The sequence below is a fragment of the Apteryx mantelli genome, chromosome 16, assembly GCF_036417845.1.
Source record: "Apteryx mantelli isolate bAptMan1 chromosome 16, bAptMan1.hap1, whole genome shotgun sequence".
In the NCBI taxonomy this organism is placed as follows: Eukaryota; Metazoa; Chordata; class Aves; order Apterygiformes; family Apterygidae; genus Apteryx; species Apteryx mantelli.
In genome coordinates this window covers 15,179,244-15,196,776 of record NC_089993.1, presented here as the reverse complement: position 1 = coordinate 15,196,776, position 17,533 = coordinate 15,179,244, and the positions used below count along the sequence as shown (strand labels likewise).

Genomic DNA, 17,533 nt, shown 5'->3' with positions numbered 1-17,533 from the left:
CTGATCTTAAAGATTTATTGTTGTTCACATTAGCAGTGGTCCTTAGTAGTATTACTGCAAATGACCACAGTAGCTTTATTCCAATCTGCTGCTGCTTGATAAAACTAGGAACAAAAATTCCAGAGCAGGTTAAAGACAGCACTTTTATTCTCAGTCACATATATATGATTTTTCTCTTGTATAAACTTCTCACTTATATATGTGTCAAACACACATATATATGTCAAATGGGATTGGTGGTTCTTAGGATCTCTTGCTCTCATGTGCCTGAGGAGGTTTTCCATTCACCCTGGATAAATGAGGTTTTTTTCAGACCTTAGTTTACTTTTATTTATAAATTTTTCAGTAGGATTTTAAGGCTCCTCTTAAATCTACTCAAGTAAGTTGTCAGAGCTATAAATTGTATTAGCGGTAATTAACCATTGTGCTGTAAAGTGCTTCCTCAGATGGGGAAAACTAGATTACAAGTGTTAAGCCCATAAACGTTGAGGTAAAAATAGATCAGGTTTCTTCAACTGATTCTCTTTCCTGTAAAATAACTTCTTGCAAACCTAATTAAGAAAATTTAATGCATCCTTTCTTAATGACTCTCATTTCCAGCAAAATAAAATTTAGTATAAATGAATTTTCTTAACAGTTTATTAAATGTAGTCATTAGATAGTTCAAGTTGAGATCCAGCTTTCATCTGTCCATATTATTATACAAAAAGGGTTACATCTAATTAAATGATTAAGCAGCTCTAGTATTTTTTTCACCTGAAATGGCTTGTAATAACCTTGTAAAATATATTAGAGAGATTCAGAAGCAGAAGTCTTTAGTAACAGGCCAGTCTACTTCAGGACCTAATCCTGACAGTAACTAGGCACCTTCATTTCCCACTGAAGTTGTGAGTGCTCAACACTTCACACAATCACTTGGATCTTTTCCATTTGTTTTGAGGGAAACTCGTGCACTATCCTTTATTCAAGTTGCAAAGAATAATTAAAATGACCCATTTCACATGTAAGATAGCATTACTACAACAAACTACCTGTTGGCATTCTTTAACTAATAGCAGATTGCAGAGATTATTTATTTCATATGAATAAAATATCATTTGCAATGAACGTTTATTCAAGGAGTATGAAACATAGCTCTTCATCCCATTCTCTGAAGTGTGTTCTCCACCAGCTCTCCAAACCTCTTGCCTAGTGCCTGGCTCAAAGCCCAGGCATTTCATACTTAACTCATCTTCTGGATTTAGGAAAAGGCATTCTCTGCTCACCCATCTTCTTCCATTCAGACTATACTCCTGAGATGGCAGAAATGCAGGACGGTTTCATGTTTTCTCTTTGTCGTAAAATTTAAATCTAGAAGAATTAACACGCCTGCTCACTTCCTCAAACACATTTAAACTATTCATCCAAAGCCCAAATATTCAAAATACAGTGGAGAGTAGTTTTGTAGCCCTAGGGAATCATTTAGGCTAGTCAGCCAAAGCCAAAATTAAAATTTAAAATGCAGTTGGCAATGATTATTAATCAGTTAGCTCCAGGGAGCCGTCAAGGCTTTCCAAGCAGAGTTAGAGTAACAAGTAATATTTTTGAAATAATAAAACTGGATCCTTAATAAAACTCATCTCCTGCTTCACACATTTATTAATATGACGATGCCCAAAAAGGTATCAGTAATTACTTTTATATGAATAAAAATAAATTGGAATGAGAGCCATCTGCAGGAAGCAGTAATTGGCAGATCAGTTTCTCTAAGCACAGATTACTCAAAATCTTGGTAACACAATATGCATCACAGGATATTAGAAGCACAGAATCCGATAGTGTCCTGAATACCATCATGCAAGGGTGGATTTTACTGTGCAGTGAGAGGTACCAGAAAATATCTGCTAAATCGAGAAAATCTGAGTGGGCTGTCAACTGCCATACTGTTTTAGGTTGATCTTGGTACTTTTGTTTGCTTGTCCCTTTTTAAAACTCTCTGCAAAAAGAAGAGTAAATGATTCTATAAGGTGTTGGCTATAACTTAGGATTTCCAAATGGCCAGGGATCTGCAACACTTTCTCTCCCTCTGCCTCTGTCTCTCTCTGTCTCTGCCATACTTCCTGCTGAACGCAGCTGTGGGGTCTCCAAACTGGGATGTAAAGATGACAAAGATGGCTGGCAGGTCATTTTTTTGAAAGCCTCTATGTATGCTCCTGCTGTTGGTCCAGAACAACCCCAAATCTGGTATCCTTCCAGGTGCACTGTAAAAGCCATCTGTTTGACGGGTAATTTGAAGAGGGCTGCACATACGCTTCCTGTTACAAAGAAGAGGAGGAAAGCTTTTTTTGTAGTAGTAGGTGTCTGTGAATTTTTTACTTGTATGCCTCATGGATTTTATTATATTAGGATGTTAGAATGCTTACCATCCAGTACAAATTTAAAAAAATGGGCTTTTTACTATAAACAAACTGTATGAAAGGTATGTCTAATTAAATAGCCACAAAAATACTTGGCCCTGATTAAAGAAAAAAAAAAGCCTCAAAATTTCATTTCTGCAAGAGTGCATCTAGGGCTGGTATCAAAATTGATAAATATCTGTTCTTCAATACTGTCCTAGGAGAACTGACAAAAGTAGATGGGAATCCTACAGTCCATGATTTCTTTTATACACCTACAGAATATTGTCACCAGAAAGGGCCAGCCTTGTAGAGAAGTGGGGGAGTCGGTCCTAAAACATAGGCTTAAGGTTCAGCCTCCCTTTGAGGGATGGTTTCCTCCTTTCATGGAGGCCTCCATTAGACCCTCTGGTCAGCACAGCGTATGGGACTGATTTAAGGCCAGCTGTTTATCAGCCTGAGTAGCCCCACATGTTGAGCAAGGAGAGGACACAGGAACTCATTCTTGAAACATGCTGCTAGGACCTAGTCTACCTGGCCACCCTCCAGATCGCAGTGGATGGGCTGCTCCCATTACACCCCTCAGGTTCACAGGGATCGCACCCTGTGGTCCAAGCAGCTCCTTTGCATCAGGGATACGGGGAAGCCCTGCTGGGAAGTCTGCACTGTCCAGAGGGTGCACTGAAAGTAGTTTCTGTCTACGCTCTTCCTCCTGCCTGTGGGCTGAGGAGAGGAAAGGAGGCCAGTCAGGCTCCCTGCAAGGGGAGAGGAAGAGAAGAGGACACTGAGGACTGAGACTACGTGTCCTGGATGCTGAGTGTCAGAAAGGAAGAGTTTTCATGGTGCTGGGACCTAATGCAGGTAGGCATTTGGCAGACACAGGCATCATGTTGACATAGTAAGAGAGAGCATTGCTTTGTCATATTCTAATCAAATGTTACTCTGGTGCGTGTTAACGTGTGGCCTGACAAACGTATCAGTAAAAAGAGCAGATACCGACCCTTAGCTGGACTTTGGAATTGCAGAGTACTTTTGATCCTGTTGGCTAGAGAAGTTCTTTAGTCTTTGCAAAGGTAGAAACAGTGCAGAAACACCTAACCTGAAGTTATATTAAAAACACGTGGTTACAAAAAAGCCCCACATTTTCAGCAGTGTTGCTGATCAGAGGCCCAGCTGGATTAGACACCTTCACAGGGTGCCTGCCTCACTTTGTGGCTTCAGGGCTTCTTAAAATAGCACATGCATAATAACGATATAATACAAACTTTCAACTCAATATATTAAGCAATAAATTTGCATTTTGGCATCCTGACTACCTCAAAGCAAAATCTGTCAGCCAAGAGCTTCAGTCTTCAAATTTTTCTCCCAATGCTCAATTCTTCATCCCATCTCAAAAACTTTCACTGACAGATTTTCTTATGAAGTTGGTTTCTCTTCTAGCATTTTCCTTCAGCATCACTATTTTGAAAACCATGACACTTTCTTGTATTTCTGGTATTTTCTTATTAAAAACCAAAAGTAACCTTTTTTTAATCATTGCTAGCTTTCTGTTAAGGAGATAGGCCTTAATTAATTATACAAACTTATATTAATAAATTATTAAATATATGACTTCTCATAGCAGCTTTTAGTATCTTGTCTAATTTTCCTTTTATTGACACTGTTATATTCTAAGTATAGCTATTATAGGTCTGATCCAGCACTGCTGAAACTATAGAAATTTTCACATTGCCAGCTGGAGCAATTTTAGGTTAATGCACCTCTAGCTGTATACACATGACTAGGTGTTGCTGTTGTAGATTTGCAGCCCTGAGCAATAAAATTGAATCTTCTAGATCTACCTTTAGAGGACTTGCGTTGCTCATCCTGGTGAGCAGTAAAACCCAGTGATTATTTGCTCTAGCTGAAACCGCCACAGAACCTAATCTTCTCTCAGCGATATGGAGTTACAGACTCACAAGGAGTGCTTTCAATCTGATTACAATTTGCATGCTCCTAAAATCCTTCCTTTGATCAAGTTGGTAGATATTTTAATTTGTCCTTCAAAAAATGCTGTGTAATTCTCTTACCCAGCATAATACCTAAAGATGTAAAAGAGCCATTGATGAAGGATATGTAGATTTAAATTCTCGAAATAGGCAAATGAAAGAAGACAAACAGTATAATGTTTGAATGCCTGGAATCAGACAAAACAATTAGTTTTTAAAAGAAATCGTCATCATTTGTTCTTAATCCTTTGACCTTTTCTATTATTCTTTGCTTCTTTGAGCAGTTAGGAGGAAAAGTCTTTAAAAGTTTTGAAAGCTGATTTAAAATTTAAGAAGATGGTGAAAACGAGCTAGCAGTGCAACTAAGCTGAATCCATGCCCTGGCAGGAGTATTCTGTACCGCAGTTGGACGTTATATGGTATAATGGTAAGACAGAGGAGAAGAGAAACGACCTTATTTGCTTTTCCTGGGTCTGGTAGCATATCCCTCATCTGATCATCAGAAAGTGTTTATATAAATGGACTGCTGCCAACGTTTGTAAACGATTTTACTGCAGCTGGCTTGTTACATGGTTTTCATACAGACTATGGGGCCCTCTTTACCTCCTCATACCCCCCAGGATGTTCTTCATGGGAGGGAGGCAAAACAGTTGTTTTCAGTTTTCCTTTCCCTTACTTCTGGTCTGGCCATTGGTCTGACAAGAATTAAGTGCAAGGAAAGAGGGACATCTGGAGAGGAGATGGGCCTTCAACACGACATTGGGATATAGTAGTATATTCGTTGCAGGAGCAGAACAGATTGGCTCTGAAGCGCTCAAATTTCATTTTTTTTTCTTCTTTTCCTGTGATAATTAAACTCTCTCTTTCTCTTTCTTTTAAAAACATATGTAAAATGAGAAGCATATTTACCATAATATGTATTAGCTTTGCTCTTTCAAGTCTACTAATAACCTCTCTATTACTGCTGGAAAAAATAGCATTATTAGGGCTATATATTTTTTCAGAGCAAAATGTAGTTTTGTTGCAGACACGCTAATACAGATACCAGTGATTAAATAGTTGTGCTAGAAAAGGAATTTTAAAAATATGTATATTTTTTCCCAGTGGAATGCTGGTGGCAGTTGCAGATACGTTTGAGTCTATGAAGTCTAGACAAGTTGAATCATAGTAAGATGCCCTACATTCATTGTACCATATGTAAGAGATATAAGCCCTACTGATGATCCGCTGTATGATTTTGAGCCATTGTTACAATTTTCTGGGTCGACTTTCCTTTCCACTTATCATCTGTCTCATCTGTTTATACTCTGAGCACTTTAAGGAAATGTCTCGTGTTGCATTTGAACAGTGCCTATAGTGAGGGAGGAGGGGGATTTCTATCTTGGCTGAAGCCTCAGGATGCAAACACGTTACAATGTTACAAATAATGGCAAGTGATAAAAGTACACATAATAAAAGATATGCTGTGATAAACATTTTATGTAGATTTAATCATACTGTTACTTTAAGGCATGTAGGCCTTTCCTTTCCTAAGAAAATTCTGTGGCCCGTTTATTTTCCTGTACACGTATACTCTGTCCTTATATTGGACATCAGGACAAAATTAGATACTAAAAATTAGCATATTTCTTTCCTTCCTCCTTTGTGCTTGCTCCTTAAACTAAAAAAATTACAAGCTTTTTTCCTCCTGACTTTTCACAAGTCTTTAGTCATTATCCTACGTCTAAACCAGATGGAAGAATAAATTGAAAAATTGTTTTTAAGCCACAGATTGAGAAATGGTGCCAGGATAGCTGTTCTAGCAAAAATGTGGCAGTGATTCTAAAATCTGTTGACAATTTTAGAAAGTTTTTTTCTGGCAAAAGATCTTCGTCAATGTCTCCTCTTTCAGGAAAATAAGGAAAACCTTTAGCTGAGTTGTAATTTAATTAACTTTCATACTGGATTCGAGAGTATCAGTGTAAATATGCTAACTTTCCCAGTAATAGGAATTGGGAGATAAACAGAATCATCCATAATGTGAGAAAATCACAACTAAGAGTAACAGATATGACTCTCTTAAATCTCTATCTTGACTGTTGTCAAAGATTAGTGAGTCTGTGATGTCAACTACAACCATTCCAGTCAAGTCTCTAGAAATCTATGTAGAATTTAAATTTGGGGTATTTTTTCCAAATGGGAAAAATCAGCATCACACACACTTGAAATGAGATTTCCTCTTATGTCACATACAACATTGGAGCATAGTGCAAGCTAGCTTTCTCAGCATGCAGCGTGTAGGCGTTCCCAAGCACCTCCTGTCAGATCCCCGAGGTTGGTTTCTGAAAATGCTGCTTTTGGTCATTGTGGATACATGTATTTGGTGTGGGCAAAGAAAGTAATTCAAAAAATCTTTTTAAAAGAAATGGATTTTAAATGCCCTGAAAGTAAGAGAAGAAAGACTGAATGTCCACAATAAAAATAAATACTTGTACATTCCCCTTTAAATAATTGTGTGTTACGACTGGACAAAAAATTATTATTCCTAATGCATTATATGCATTACAGGGCATATATAAAACTTCCATCAGTGTTTAAACAAGCTTTTTAATACCTTTAAGGGAACTGTTTAAAGTATGGTTGTTCTTTATTGAGGAAACACCTGTTATCCACATTTTACAGATAGGGGACTGAGCACAGAAATGATACGTTTTGCACAGTTTGCAGAGCTCTGAGGGTGCAAAGTGCTTAACCTGATTCCTGCAAGCCTTAGCCAGGTGCCCTAACTTCTGTTCACCCTTCCATGTAGGACACTTAGAAGAACATAGGTGATTATTAAAGACAAGTTTCACTAGAATGAATAATTGAGTGTATAAAAATGGAAAAGTATCTGGGTAAATGGGGTGGGAAGAATGTAATAATTTTTGCAGAGTGTTGCAGTACACTGCTTTTAGCAGTTCTAATATATCTTTGCAACGTAGCTTTGAATATGGTGTAATGAACAGATCCTTTGGTCCATTCCCCCTTTCAGATTCAGGGAAGCTTGTGAGAGAAAGACATGAGGATCCTCCTGGATAAATCTCAGGAGCGGAAAAGGAGGTTCCACTGTGACCTGGTCCTTAGGGCTGGAGAAACCTTTCAAATGATTTCCTTGGTACTAATCGTGAGCTGTACGCTGGAAGAGTCTACACTCTGTGCCAGAGTCTGCTTTACCTTGGACAGATATCCATTCTGGAAGATGTATCAGAAGCTGTGCTGGACAGAGTGCAGTATTCTGGCTAGAATTATTTGCATTTGACAGGAAATAGTGCTCTCAGGCACGTTCTTGGTCATTAGCAGTCACTCGTCTGTCTTTCTTTTTAGTTTCTTGAGACTTGTCTCTTACCCAGTAATCTTTTCAGTTGATTTGAATGAGTTAAATGACTGGTTCTCAGCATAATTCTTGTCTACACATAGGATATTATTTAATAATTATGGTGGCTTTATAGCATTTTCTCCTGGGCAGTAGTCTAAACAGATATGTTATTGTCTTTCTGAATCCAATTTGTAACGATAATGTTTTTCTCTTACTGTGTTTCTGGAAGCAATTTGACTGCTTTCCCTTCCCCCTCTCTTTCTTCTAGGATGTCTCAGAGAATGCTCTGCCCTGCATGCTAGCAGTTTTCTTCTGTGTGCCTACTTATGCTAACACTTCTCAAAAAATGACCTCTTTTCTGTCAATACATTGATAAGGGACGTGGTTAAGCCTTTTAAGGGCATATTACACCTGTGTTGAGCAGTTGCGATGGCACAGCTCAACCATGTTTGGGGAATAAATTTGTATAAGAGAGCGATTTGTGCAGGATTTGTTTAATGTATAGACTGAAACTCATTTATGAGATAGACCACTGAGAACCTTGAGCAATGTTCCTACATGAGACTGTCATGCAAAAAAAAAAAAAAGTTTTCTAGGCCACTTGATTCATTTGATTCATTTTCTCTGTATCTTTGATTCCAAAGTCGTTTAGGAACATCGTTTCCACAAACTTAAAAGCTCTCTTTAACTAACATCAACCAATGTGTTTTTCAATGAGCTAGAGCTCATAAGAAAGATTCAAACAATAACTGTGTAAAGAAAGCAATTAGTGTTTGTACAATATATTGAAAATTAGCCCTAGGCATAGTGGGAAAATACATATTTTAAACATGTATATTTTTCATCCAATTCCATAGTTTATATTAGATCTGGACATAGATAGTTCTGAAAGCTACTAAATTAATTCAAACTGTGAAAGAGGCTTTGATTCTCTATAAAAAAGGTTTATTACTATAACACAGTTGGTCTTACACTGTATATTTAATCACTCAAGGGAAAATCCCTTCCTACTGCTACAGTATGTCAAGGAAGCTTATCTGCATATAAACAGCAAACGGGGACCTCTCTTGTGTTACAAAGCTCCAACTTTTGTAGTTTAAAAGTAGGACATTTCTAAAAATTGTACTAATTATCTCATTCTAACAAAAAGAGAGACCTCTCTCACTTTGTCACGTAGTGAAACTTTCCATAGGTTTTAAAACTGCTAACAGTCATAAGAGTCAGTGGAAAACTTTTACTTTAATAATTGTTGGGGGGTCTATTTACAGGGAACAACTGCTGCATTATCTGTCATGAAGATTGTGCGTCCTTTATCATGGGCGTTTTGGCCACGGTTTGATAGGAAACAAGGTCAAGAGCTTACCCACGGAGCGGGCAGGGGGAGGCAAGAAACAGGGACTGCTGCAGCCGTGCAGAGAATACCGGTTAAAAACTTAAAGTGTTTGTTGTCTGTATGAATGTCCTTATGAATGATTATGGTGTACCCAGAGAGAAACCTTTCAAGAAAACTAGCTGAAACTTTTTTTGGTCCTGCAAGAGAATTCCCTAAAATGAAAGTTAATATAGGATCTTAGATACAAGAGTGTAATGGTTTGCCTTAACATGTAAGAGAGAGCATATGGTTTTGGTAATAGACTAATAAGAGCAATTAACCTTATAGTGCACTCATTTGTTAGTCTCAGTTTTTTATAAACTCGGTAATAAATAAATTTTAACATCATATAGGTTTATAGGAGATTAGTGAAATCAGGATGGATTTTTCAAGTTAATGCTTAACAATACTCAGATGATACTGTAAGTGATAGAAATATAAAATTAACAGAGTAAGATATGCAAAGTATTATGTGGTATATCTAACCAATGAATATAAATTGCAAATGTAGAAATAAATTTTGTGGCTTACAGAAATAAAGACATATTTTAAAGGTTTTCATTAGAAGAGGAAGGTTTTTCACAGGGCGAGGTCTCAGATCTGTCATTCAGCTTGTTCTTGTCACATTGCAAAAATTATAATGTAAACTCTGATTCCACGCTTATTTAATGTGAAAAAGAATTTTAGACTTACCTTCTTAGTCGTGCTGTGCAAAGGTACAGCGTTTCCTGTAATAACTTTCACGTATCTGTTTAGAAGGATGAATCTGATAGGTTTCTTTTAACAGCAAGCACCATCCTTTTTTTTAAAGGACTAATAGAAGGTAAGTCACTTCCTGCAGAAGTTCCAGTCTCTCAGGTAGGAGAGCGCCACGTTTCTGCCTGCTGTACAGAGAAATTGCATACAAAGCGATACCAAAGGCTGAATCATGTTTACTTGCAACTATTTTGGTTTCCAGGTTGGTGATGGTGGTGGGAGAAAGATGTTAATTTTTTTATTTGGTTCTATGATTTTCGGCAATCAGCTTTGGAGCTCTTGCTTTTGTGCAAGATTTGTTTTCCAGTCTTTTACCTAATTATCCAGTCTTTTACCTAATTATCGTAACCGTCCCAAAAGAGACTTATAAACCAGTTTATTTGTGGATTTATCTTTGATCATGTAAAATATTATATATTTTGGTTATTAATGTCTGTCTTTCCTGGTTTACCATTATTTGTCTGATTTTTGCCTTCTATTTTGGCTACAGAGGCTTTTAATTGAATTTACCTAGTGATAACGCTACTAGGTTGGCACAGGCTTTTTCTTATCCTGAGTTATTAAGGAAACAATTTTTTTTCTTTTAGGTTTTCTGCAGAGGCTGCCGTGTTAGCCTTCTGTACAAATTTGCGCTCATGTTCTTCTTATTTCATTGAATTGACTGAACAATGTATTTGCTGGTACAGCCTTCACTGAGTATGAGGACTCTTTTGCTTTATTAGACTTGACAATGTTTAAACAATACTAATTCTCATACCCAGCTGGCTTTTCAATTGATTTCTGTGCTCTCTGTTGCTGTGTAAAACAAGCTGGAACATTAAAGACATCTTGCATCCTACCCTCTGGAGACTTGTTTTTCTTTAGAGGAAAATCAAATAAGTATAAAATTTGCAGTTTTTTTCTCCTCGTACTTTCTGCTGGGTGTTTAAATAATATTTCGGTGTTTTGACTGATTTTGTACATGTTAAGGTACTATTTTTTTATGCATATACTTTCAGAAAAAAAAAGCTGTATTTATTTTATAGTGAGAATTGTTAGTTTGCTCTTTTGTTTATAGAACTAAATGTTTGTCTCTTTCTTCACTTAAAATATACCAGCTTTCAAGTTATCTTCCTGCTATATGTAAATTTGCCATTTTAACCCAGCTAAAATTTTGCATACTTAAAATGTGTTTCATGAACAGCCAGAGAACATTTGCAGATGTTAATCATTTGTTTTATGCATTCGCTTATAACAATATTGAAGCAGTCTGAAGTTTTGAGCTAAATATTGGAATCAGAATTCCAGGGAAGAGTGAGGCACAAAACATTTTCTCTCCAGTAAACTTCAACATTCAAGTTGCACCTTGAAACAAATCCAAGCCTTAAAACAAATGCTCCTGAAAAATGAATTTTCTCTGCTCCCTAGCAGTCATGAGTTTATCTGTGGTGGGGGAGGCCGTGCTGAGGTCTCATGTTTTATTTCCCATGTCTGAAGGTGTGTTTTAACCATTGGTGAGATGCATGTGCTAGCATGAGTCTCTCCCTCCAGTCCTTTAGAGAGTGTTTAATTTCTTATGAATTTCAGGTAATTGGTAAATATTAACTTCCTTTTTGTGCGGAAGCTGTGTAGCCTTCTCGTACTTCTTTTTTGCCACTTGTACAGTATGTGTGCTAATACCTGTTTTTCACAGTGTTTGGAAACTCCGTGTAGTGCGTATGAAGCTGTTGGAGTCATTATATGAAATACTTAAGGAGTAATGAATATTTTGATGAGACTATTTTATTTAAGCTGTGTTTTTTCTTATTTAATTTGCCACAGCTGGTCTGAAAAACCAGAAGAATGGAAATTTCAAAAGACAAGACAAACCTGGCTTCTTTTGCACATGTATGACAAAGAGAAGGTTTGTGTTAACACTACTTTTTCTCAAAACAGTGGCAATATAAAGTTTTATACGTTAGTTATAGCTAGTCTTTATTAACCGAAATTTGCTAGTATTAGGCTCCACTTTTCTAATTGTTTTTAATAATTTATAAATCAGTTACTATATTTTTTTAACTAAAAGGATGAATCATTTTAATTGTTGGTAATTAATCTTTTAATTTTGAGGAGTGATCTTTCTTCTGCATAACCTAGATTTTTATACTTGTTGTATGTCAAATATAAATGGAGATGATTCATGTTTAATACAAATCTGGAACTTCCTGAGAATATATTTGAGTTATATCCTTAACTTGAATTTCTGAATTTGTAACCCAATGCTTTCAACCATGATTCTGAGTTCTTGGGCAGCTCGTATTGCTTCAGATATCTCTGGCTGTATGCAAGATGTATTGCCGTATTGTTAAGATGGTAAAATAATTTTCTCATTAAAATACAAGTGAAACCATATGTTGATGTTAAATGCATAAAGTAAAATCAGAAGCTAGACTGGCATCATTACTGAAAACCATTGATTTCATAACTCAGAAAACAACATAGATTTAATTTCCAGTAAAAGTCTGACCTTCATGGTATTGAAGGGAGGGTTTTGGATCATTCACTTTTCTGCGTAATAGAACAAACCATCTAGCCATTTGCACAGTGGCTGGTTTATTGATGCATTTAGTTGACATTCAGTCAGTTTTTGCTGATTATTTTTTTGCATCTAAACATTTAAGCATAACAATCTTTCTGACCCAAATTTTATTATGCATCTCTTAAGCCAGCTACCTGACATATGGTGTTAGCTTTACGATTAGAAATATGTCTAGAGAACCATATAATTAAAAACAGAGTTTCATGAAGGCAAAAATATTCACAGTGTAATACTTTGAAAAGAATACAGAATACAAATCTGATCGTTTTTGGTGTTTTTTATTTTGTTTTTTCTTTAAAAGCCTGTATCAACCTTTAAAAATTTACATATGCTCTTCAAAGCTACCTAGAAATTGGTTCACAACCAAAATGATTGTGTTGCTTTTTTACCTGTTTACTTTGGGTGGTTGTATTGAAATATACTGGGAAATAATTAACTCTAACTAGCATTCTTTTTCAGTGGATTTATGTATCAAGATATGGCTTAAATTTGTATTTCTCAACACTGAAATGAAATGAAAAAAAAACCTTCCTCTCTAGATTTTTTTTTAATTTATTGAGAGCGTGGTGATTTATTTATATTCACATATCTTTTACTGTTTAGTAAGGTGAGATACATCAAATATGAACCTTAAATAATGATTAACATCTGCAATCAGATTCAGGAAAGTTAGCAGAACTACTCAAGTGCTTATAATTAAGTGTGTGATAAAGTCTTTTCCTTCGTCAGGACTGCAGTGAGAGCAGACCAGCTTCTTTTGAATATGTTTTCATACCCAAATCCAACTTCCTGTCCATTACAGAGTAAAATCTGTCGGATATCCGAGCATGACTACAATACCAAAGGAGAGATCAGTTTCTTTCCTTCCTAAGCCACATCTTTGATCTTTTGATGTCACTTGGATGCCTACTAAAAGGCCATGCTTAGGGGTACATTAAGTGTCCTAAACTGATATGCCGCTTTCTGTAAGAAATAAGTTGAGGTTCTTTAAATTTTACAGTCCTTTACAACATTATTTTTTTTTAATTCCCTTTAAAATCCATGTCCTGGTTGGCAGGCAGCTACAGAGCCAAGTCTGTCCACCTACAGTGTATACACTTCTTCAGGATCCTGTACAAAATAAACACTAGATCATTTGTTGATCTTAGAGTCATTTGGCACAGCATCTGTAGGAAATAACTATATCAGTTGTCTTCAGCTTCTGGACTGCAACCCCCTGGGGGGTTTCTGAAGCTCCATAGGACGGTACCTGCAAAGCAAGCTTGTCAGTAAGCTGAAGTTCTCTGTGCCAATACCTGTATTTGCTTTGCAAAATATGCGAGCCTCTGCAAATCTGAAAAGGCTGAAAACCCTTTTGAGTTACACAGGATAATTTAAAAGAGATAGCTGTCCTTTGCCTGCTATTTCTTGGTATTTCCTCCTTTTTCACAATGGCACAGAGCTGCTGAGCATTCAGGAGCTGACAGTAATCATTTCTCTCTTCGATACTTCCATTTCAGTCAGCTCCAAGGCGTATTAGCTAGTTAGAACAGATGCAAGGTTGGTGTGTGAGGGAGAAAAACAAAAAAGAGAAGCAAGAAAAAGATCAAAATTGTTAAAAAAAAAAAAGAAAAGAAAAGAAAAAAATCCAGTAAGTATCACTTCCACTTGCCAGAGCCATGGTTAAAGGTCTTGATATGCAATTCCAAGCCTCCCCAAAAGCTGATCTTAGAGAAGGATTGTGTTCCTTCTTGGGAACCTCCCCAAGAGTCCTTGAAACTTCAGCTCTTGCAGTACTGTATTTTAAGAATTAAAATCTTGATTCCATTAACTTTTTGCTGCCATTTTGAATGAGACAAGAGTCCAGTCCTTGCTATGACACTTTTGTATGTGCAAGTTAGGAGGAGAAAATGTAATGCTATCTTGTCTACCTGTTGCTGTTTTGTAAGCTCTTGCTGAAATAAACTAAATCGCTGCGTAAAAGAAAAAATTCAGACATTTTTAAGCACTTGTGCCTGGGGCTGAACGCTAAATGCTTTGTAGGCCTCAGGCAGCCACATGTCTGTCTGCACATGTAATCTTTCTAAGTTTAAGGTAGGCCTTTAATTGCCCCTTTAAGCACTTTGCTTAAATGATACAATAATAACTGTAATTCCGCACAGTGAGATATGACTATATCATGCGGTCTGAGAAAGAGGCATAAATTATGTAGATAATTTGGCTAAGGTTTCGAATGTAGAAATGTTGTTAAGCTTTAAAAATCCAATACTGAGTTTTTGTGTTAAAGGGGCGCTATCACGCTGAAATTGTTTGCCTCTGAACATTTTTTGTATGTTATTAGTACCAGTTTAATATGAGTCTAAAGGGTTTCAAAAATATAGACATTTTTCATTATGTTTCAATGTGTTTGATTAGTGTATTATAGCAACACTTTACATATAATCAATTTTGGTATTACTATAAAATTAATATTTTTTATATCTGTATTATACAAGAGCATTCCTTGGAAGAATTAGGAGATTTTCCATAGCGTGTAAGTTCTCAGGCTGAATGTCGACTTTACTTTTGATTTACAACTTTGTAATATCCCTGATTGATTATGGCAGTGTTGGAATATTCTTTCTTCCTCTGCTTTGGGAATGATAGAAGTTTTAGTGATCAAAGTTATGCTGCCAAATGATGATGGAGAAATAAGTTGTAAATTAAATATCTGTTGAAATTCTGTCTTCTCTGAAATGTTGATACTTTGCAGAATTGAAACAGCCCTCAATTAGCTGCCAGTCCTTTAAATACTTACGTATGTGTTTAACTTGACTCATGTTGAGTAGACCTTTTAAAGTGATATGTGTGAAATTAAACATGGAGGAAAATATTTGCCAGCTGAGGTCATTTTAACATCTCCTGATTGACAGGAGAAATATCCTCTTTTTGGCTGAAACTTGTTCCATGGATACCCAACATAAAGTTAAGATAGGCTTCGTTGTAGATCTGTTTGCCTAATACTGTTGAAAATACATTGGTTTATGGTTTAAAATACTGAGTAAATCATTCAAAAATCTTTGCTAGATTAGTGCCAAGATAAATTTAATGTAATGATTATTTAAATTGTACATTGGACCAGTTAAGCTAAAATTTAACCTCTTACTAGCTAATTAGAAAGGAAGTGAAAGGCGGGGGTAAGGCAGTTATAGACTAAACTGCTTTTAATGATAGACATGTTTGGTTAGAAGAGCCTATCAGTTTTAGTCAATGTGATTTAAAAATTATTTCCATATGCCTGAATTTAATTTGTTTTTCAAATTCAGTTCTATCCCTTTGTATAAGGATTCTGTCAAACTCACAAGCTACTGTTTGATGGTGGGTGGTATCTCATCTTAGCAAACAAATAATTTTGGGCAGGGGTGAGGAGGAGAATCAGTATTATTAGGCTTTCTCAGATACTTCCAGTTTCCAGCCAAATTCTTTCTTAAACACGTGCATGCAGTTGTCACTTGAATTTAGTATGGTTTGCCTACATGTATCCAAAAGTAGGATTGGTTAGTGTTTTTTTTCTTCCAACAACTCTTAAAGGCTTGGAATCATACTCAGGGAGTGTTTGCATTTGCTGATCAACGTTTCCACATCTGCTCAGAATTTGCTGTCAGAATCGTTGCCCATCAGAGCACATGATGGTCCTCTCATGATGGCCCGGCCCTGCCAGCAGCTTCAACGTTGGCAAGAAATAATTCCATTCAGAGGTGGGCATTGGCGGATGCAAAAGCCTGTGCCGTTCCCATAGTAGTCTCAGGTGATCGTTTGGCCGGATTGTGAAGGAGTGTTGAGAGAGAAGAAAATAAAACAGTTCTTTTTTTTTTCCCCCTTAAAGGTTCCAGATGAGTATTTCACCATTTTACTGGATTATCTGCAGGGACTTAAAGGCAGTGCACGAGATGTAACTGTGCAGAAAGCTGAAGCTCTTATGAAAGAATTTGACAATTCTGATGCAGAAGATGCAAGCCTGGTGGAGAAGTGTGAGCGCATACGACAAGTTCTGCAACTGCTATCCTGAAAGTGCTTGTGTGTCATGATGGTTGTCTCTGTTCCTGGTGGAGAGAAGGATAGAATGTCACATACAGATACTGTAAATTAATTGTAAAGACATATTTTCATAAAGAATCTTAATACTAAATTTTCAGGCTTTGAACTCAGTTTTTTTCCAGTTACAATTATTTATCATGTGTTATGGTGATGAAGTCAAAGCAGAACATCATCTTTGGGCCATAGACATGCCATTTTGATTATGGTAATCTTATTACATGTCTTTCGAAAAATAAACTGCTTTTTCTTGTTAGTTTTTCTCCACCTCTCTGTGTAGTTACTGTTAAATGAGAGGAGCTTTGCAGTTCTTAGTAAGAAGACTAAAGCAACCAACAAAAAGCCTGGAGGTTTTTTAGAAATGGCAGCTTTTGCAATGAACATACGGTACACTGCTTGCTCAGCCAGCTGTAATCTATCACTTTCAGCTTTAGAAGCATGTCATTTGGATTTGGGAAAGATCATTTTCAGTCTGTTGAACACGGGTTATATAACACAGTTGCTTATTAGTACTTTAAGCGGTGATCTGGAGATACTGTCAGCTTTGTAAGTTTTCCTTTTATATTTTAAAGTTTTCAAATGCTTTATGGCAACTGTTTAGATATTCAGATAATGTACAGATGAGAATAGATGAAATCTTTTGAATGTATGTATCGAAATCATCTGACTGTATCTAAACTTACTCTATGATAAGTGCTATGCTGCAACATTTTGTGTATAGCCTGCCAATATTACATTTCATCATTCTCTTGTAAATGTTGTCCAAAAGAGTTCATTTATGTTCATTTTCTTTGACGTGGGACATTTGTCTCCTATGAATATGTTCAGAATGAGGCTTTCAGGTAAAGACCAAGGACATTAATTACTCAAAATTTGGATGATTGGCTTATTTAATAACACCTGTGTTCAGACAGCATTCTTGACCTTATTCTTTAGTGTTTCTGCAAACATTGTTCATAGTTTATTAATAATAAGTATATGAAATGTTTATTATTTTAAAAGAGTGACTGTCCTTGGGAATTATGGCTTTATTTGGATGGGTGATGGAGGGGAGGGTCTATGATATGCAGGCCAAATTTTTAAATAAGAAGCATTTGA

At 36.3% G+C, this 17,533-nt stretch overlaps 1 protein-coding gene across 5 annotated transcripts in view; it reads left to right on the top strand.

The window, feature by feature from the left end:
* Window positions 1–17,191, top strand: part of C16H7orf50 (chromosome 16 C7orf50 homolog) — a 135,628-nt gene extending 118,437 nt beyond the window's left edge. For all 5 annotated transcript variants that reach the window (XM_067306187.1, XM_067306186.1, XM_067306185.1 and 2 more), the window contains exons 4-5: window positions 11,626–11,707; window positions 16,227–17,191. In XM_067306187.1, the coding sequence (XP_067162288.1) occupies window positions 11,626–11,707; window positions 16,227–16,409 (265 nt within the window). In that variant the 3' untranslated portion in view covers window positions 16,410–17,191. The remainder of the gene's footprint in view (window positions 1–11,625; window positions 11,708–16,226) is intronic.
* Window positions 17,192–17,533: the final 342 nt, after the last annotated feature.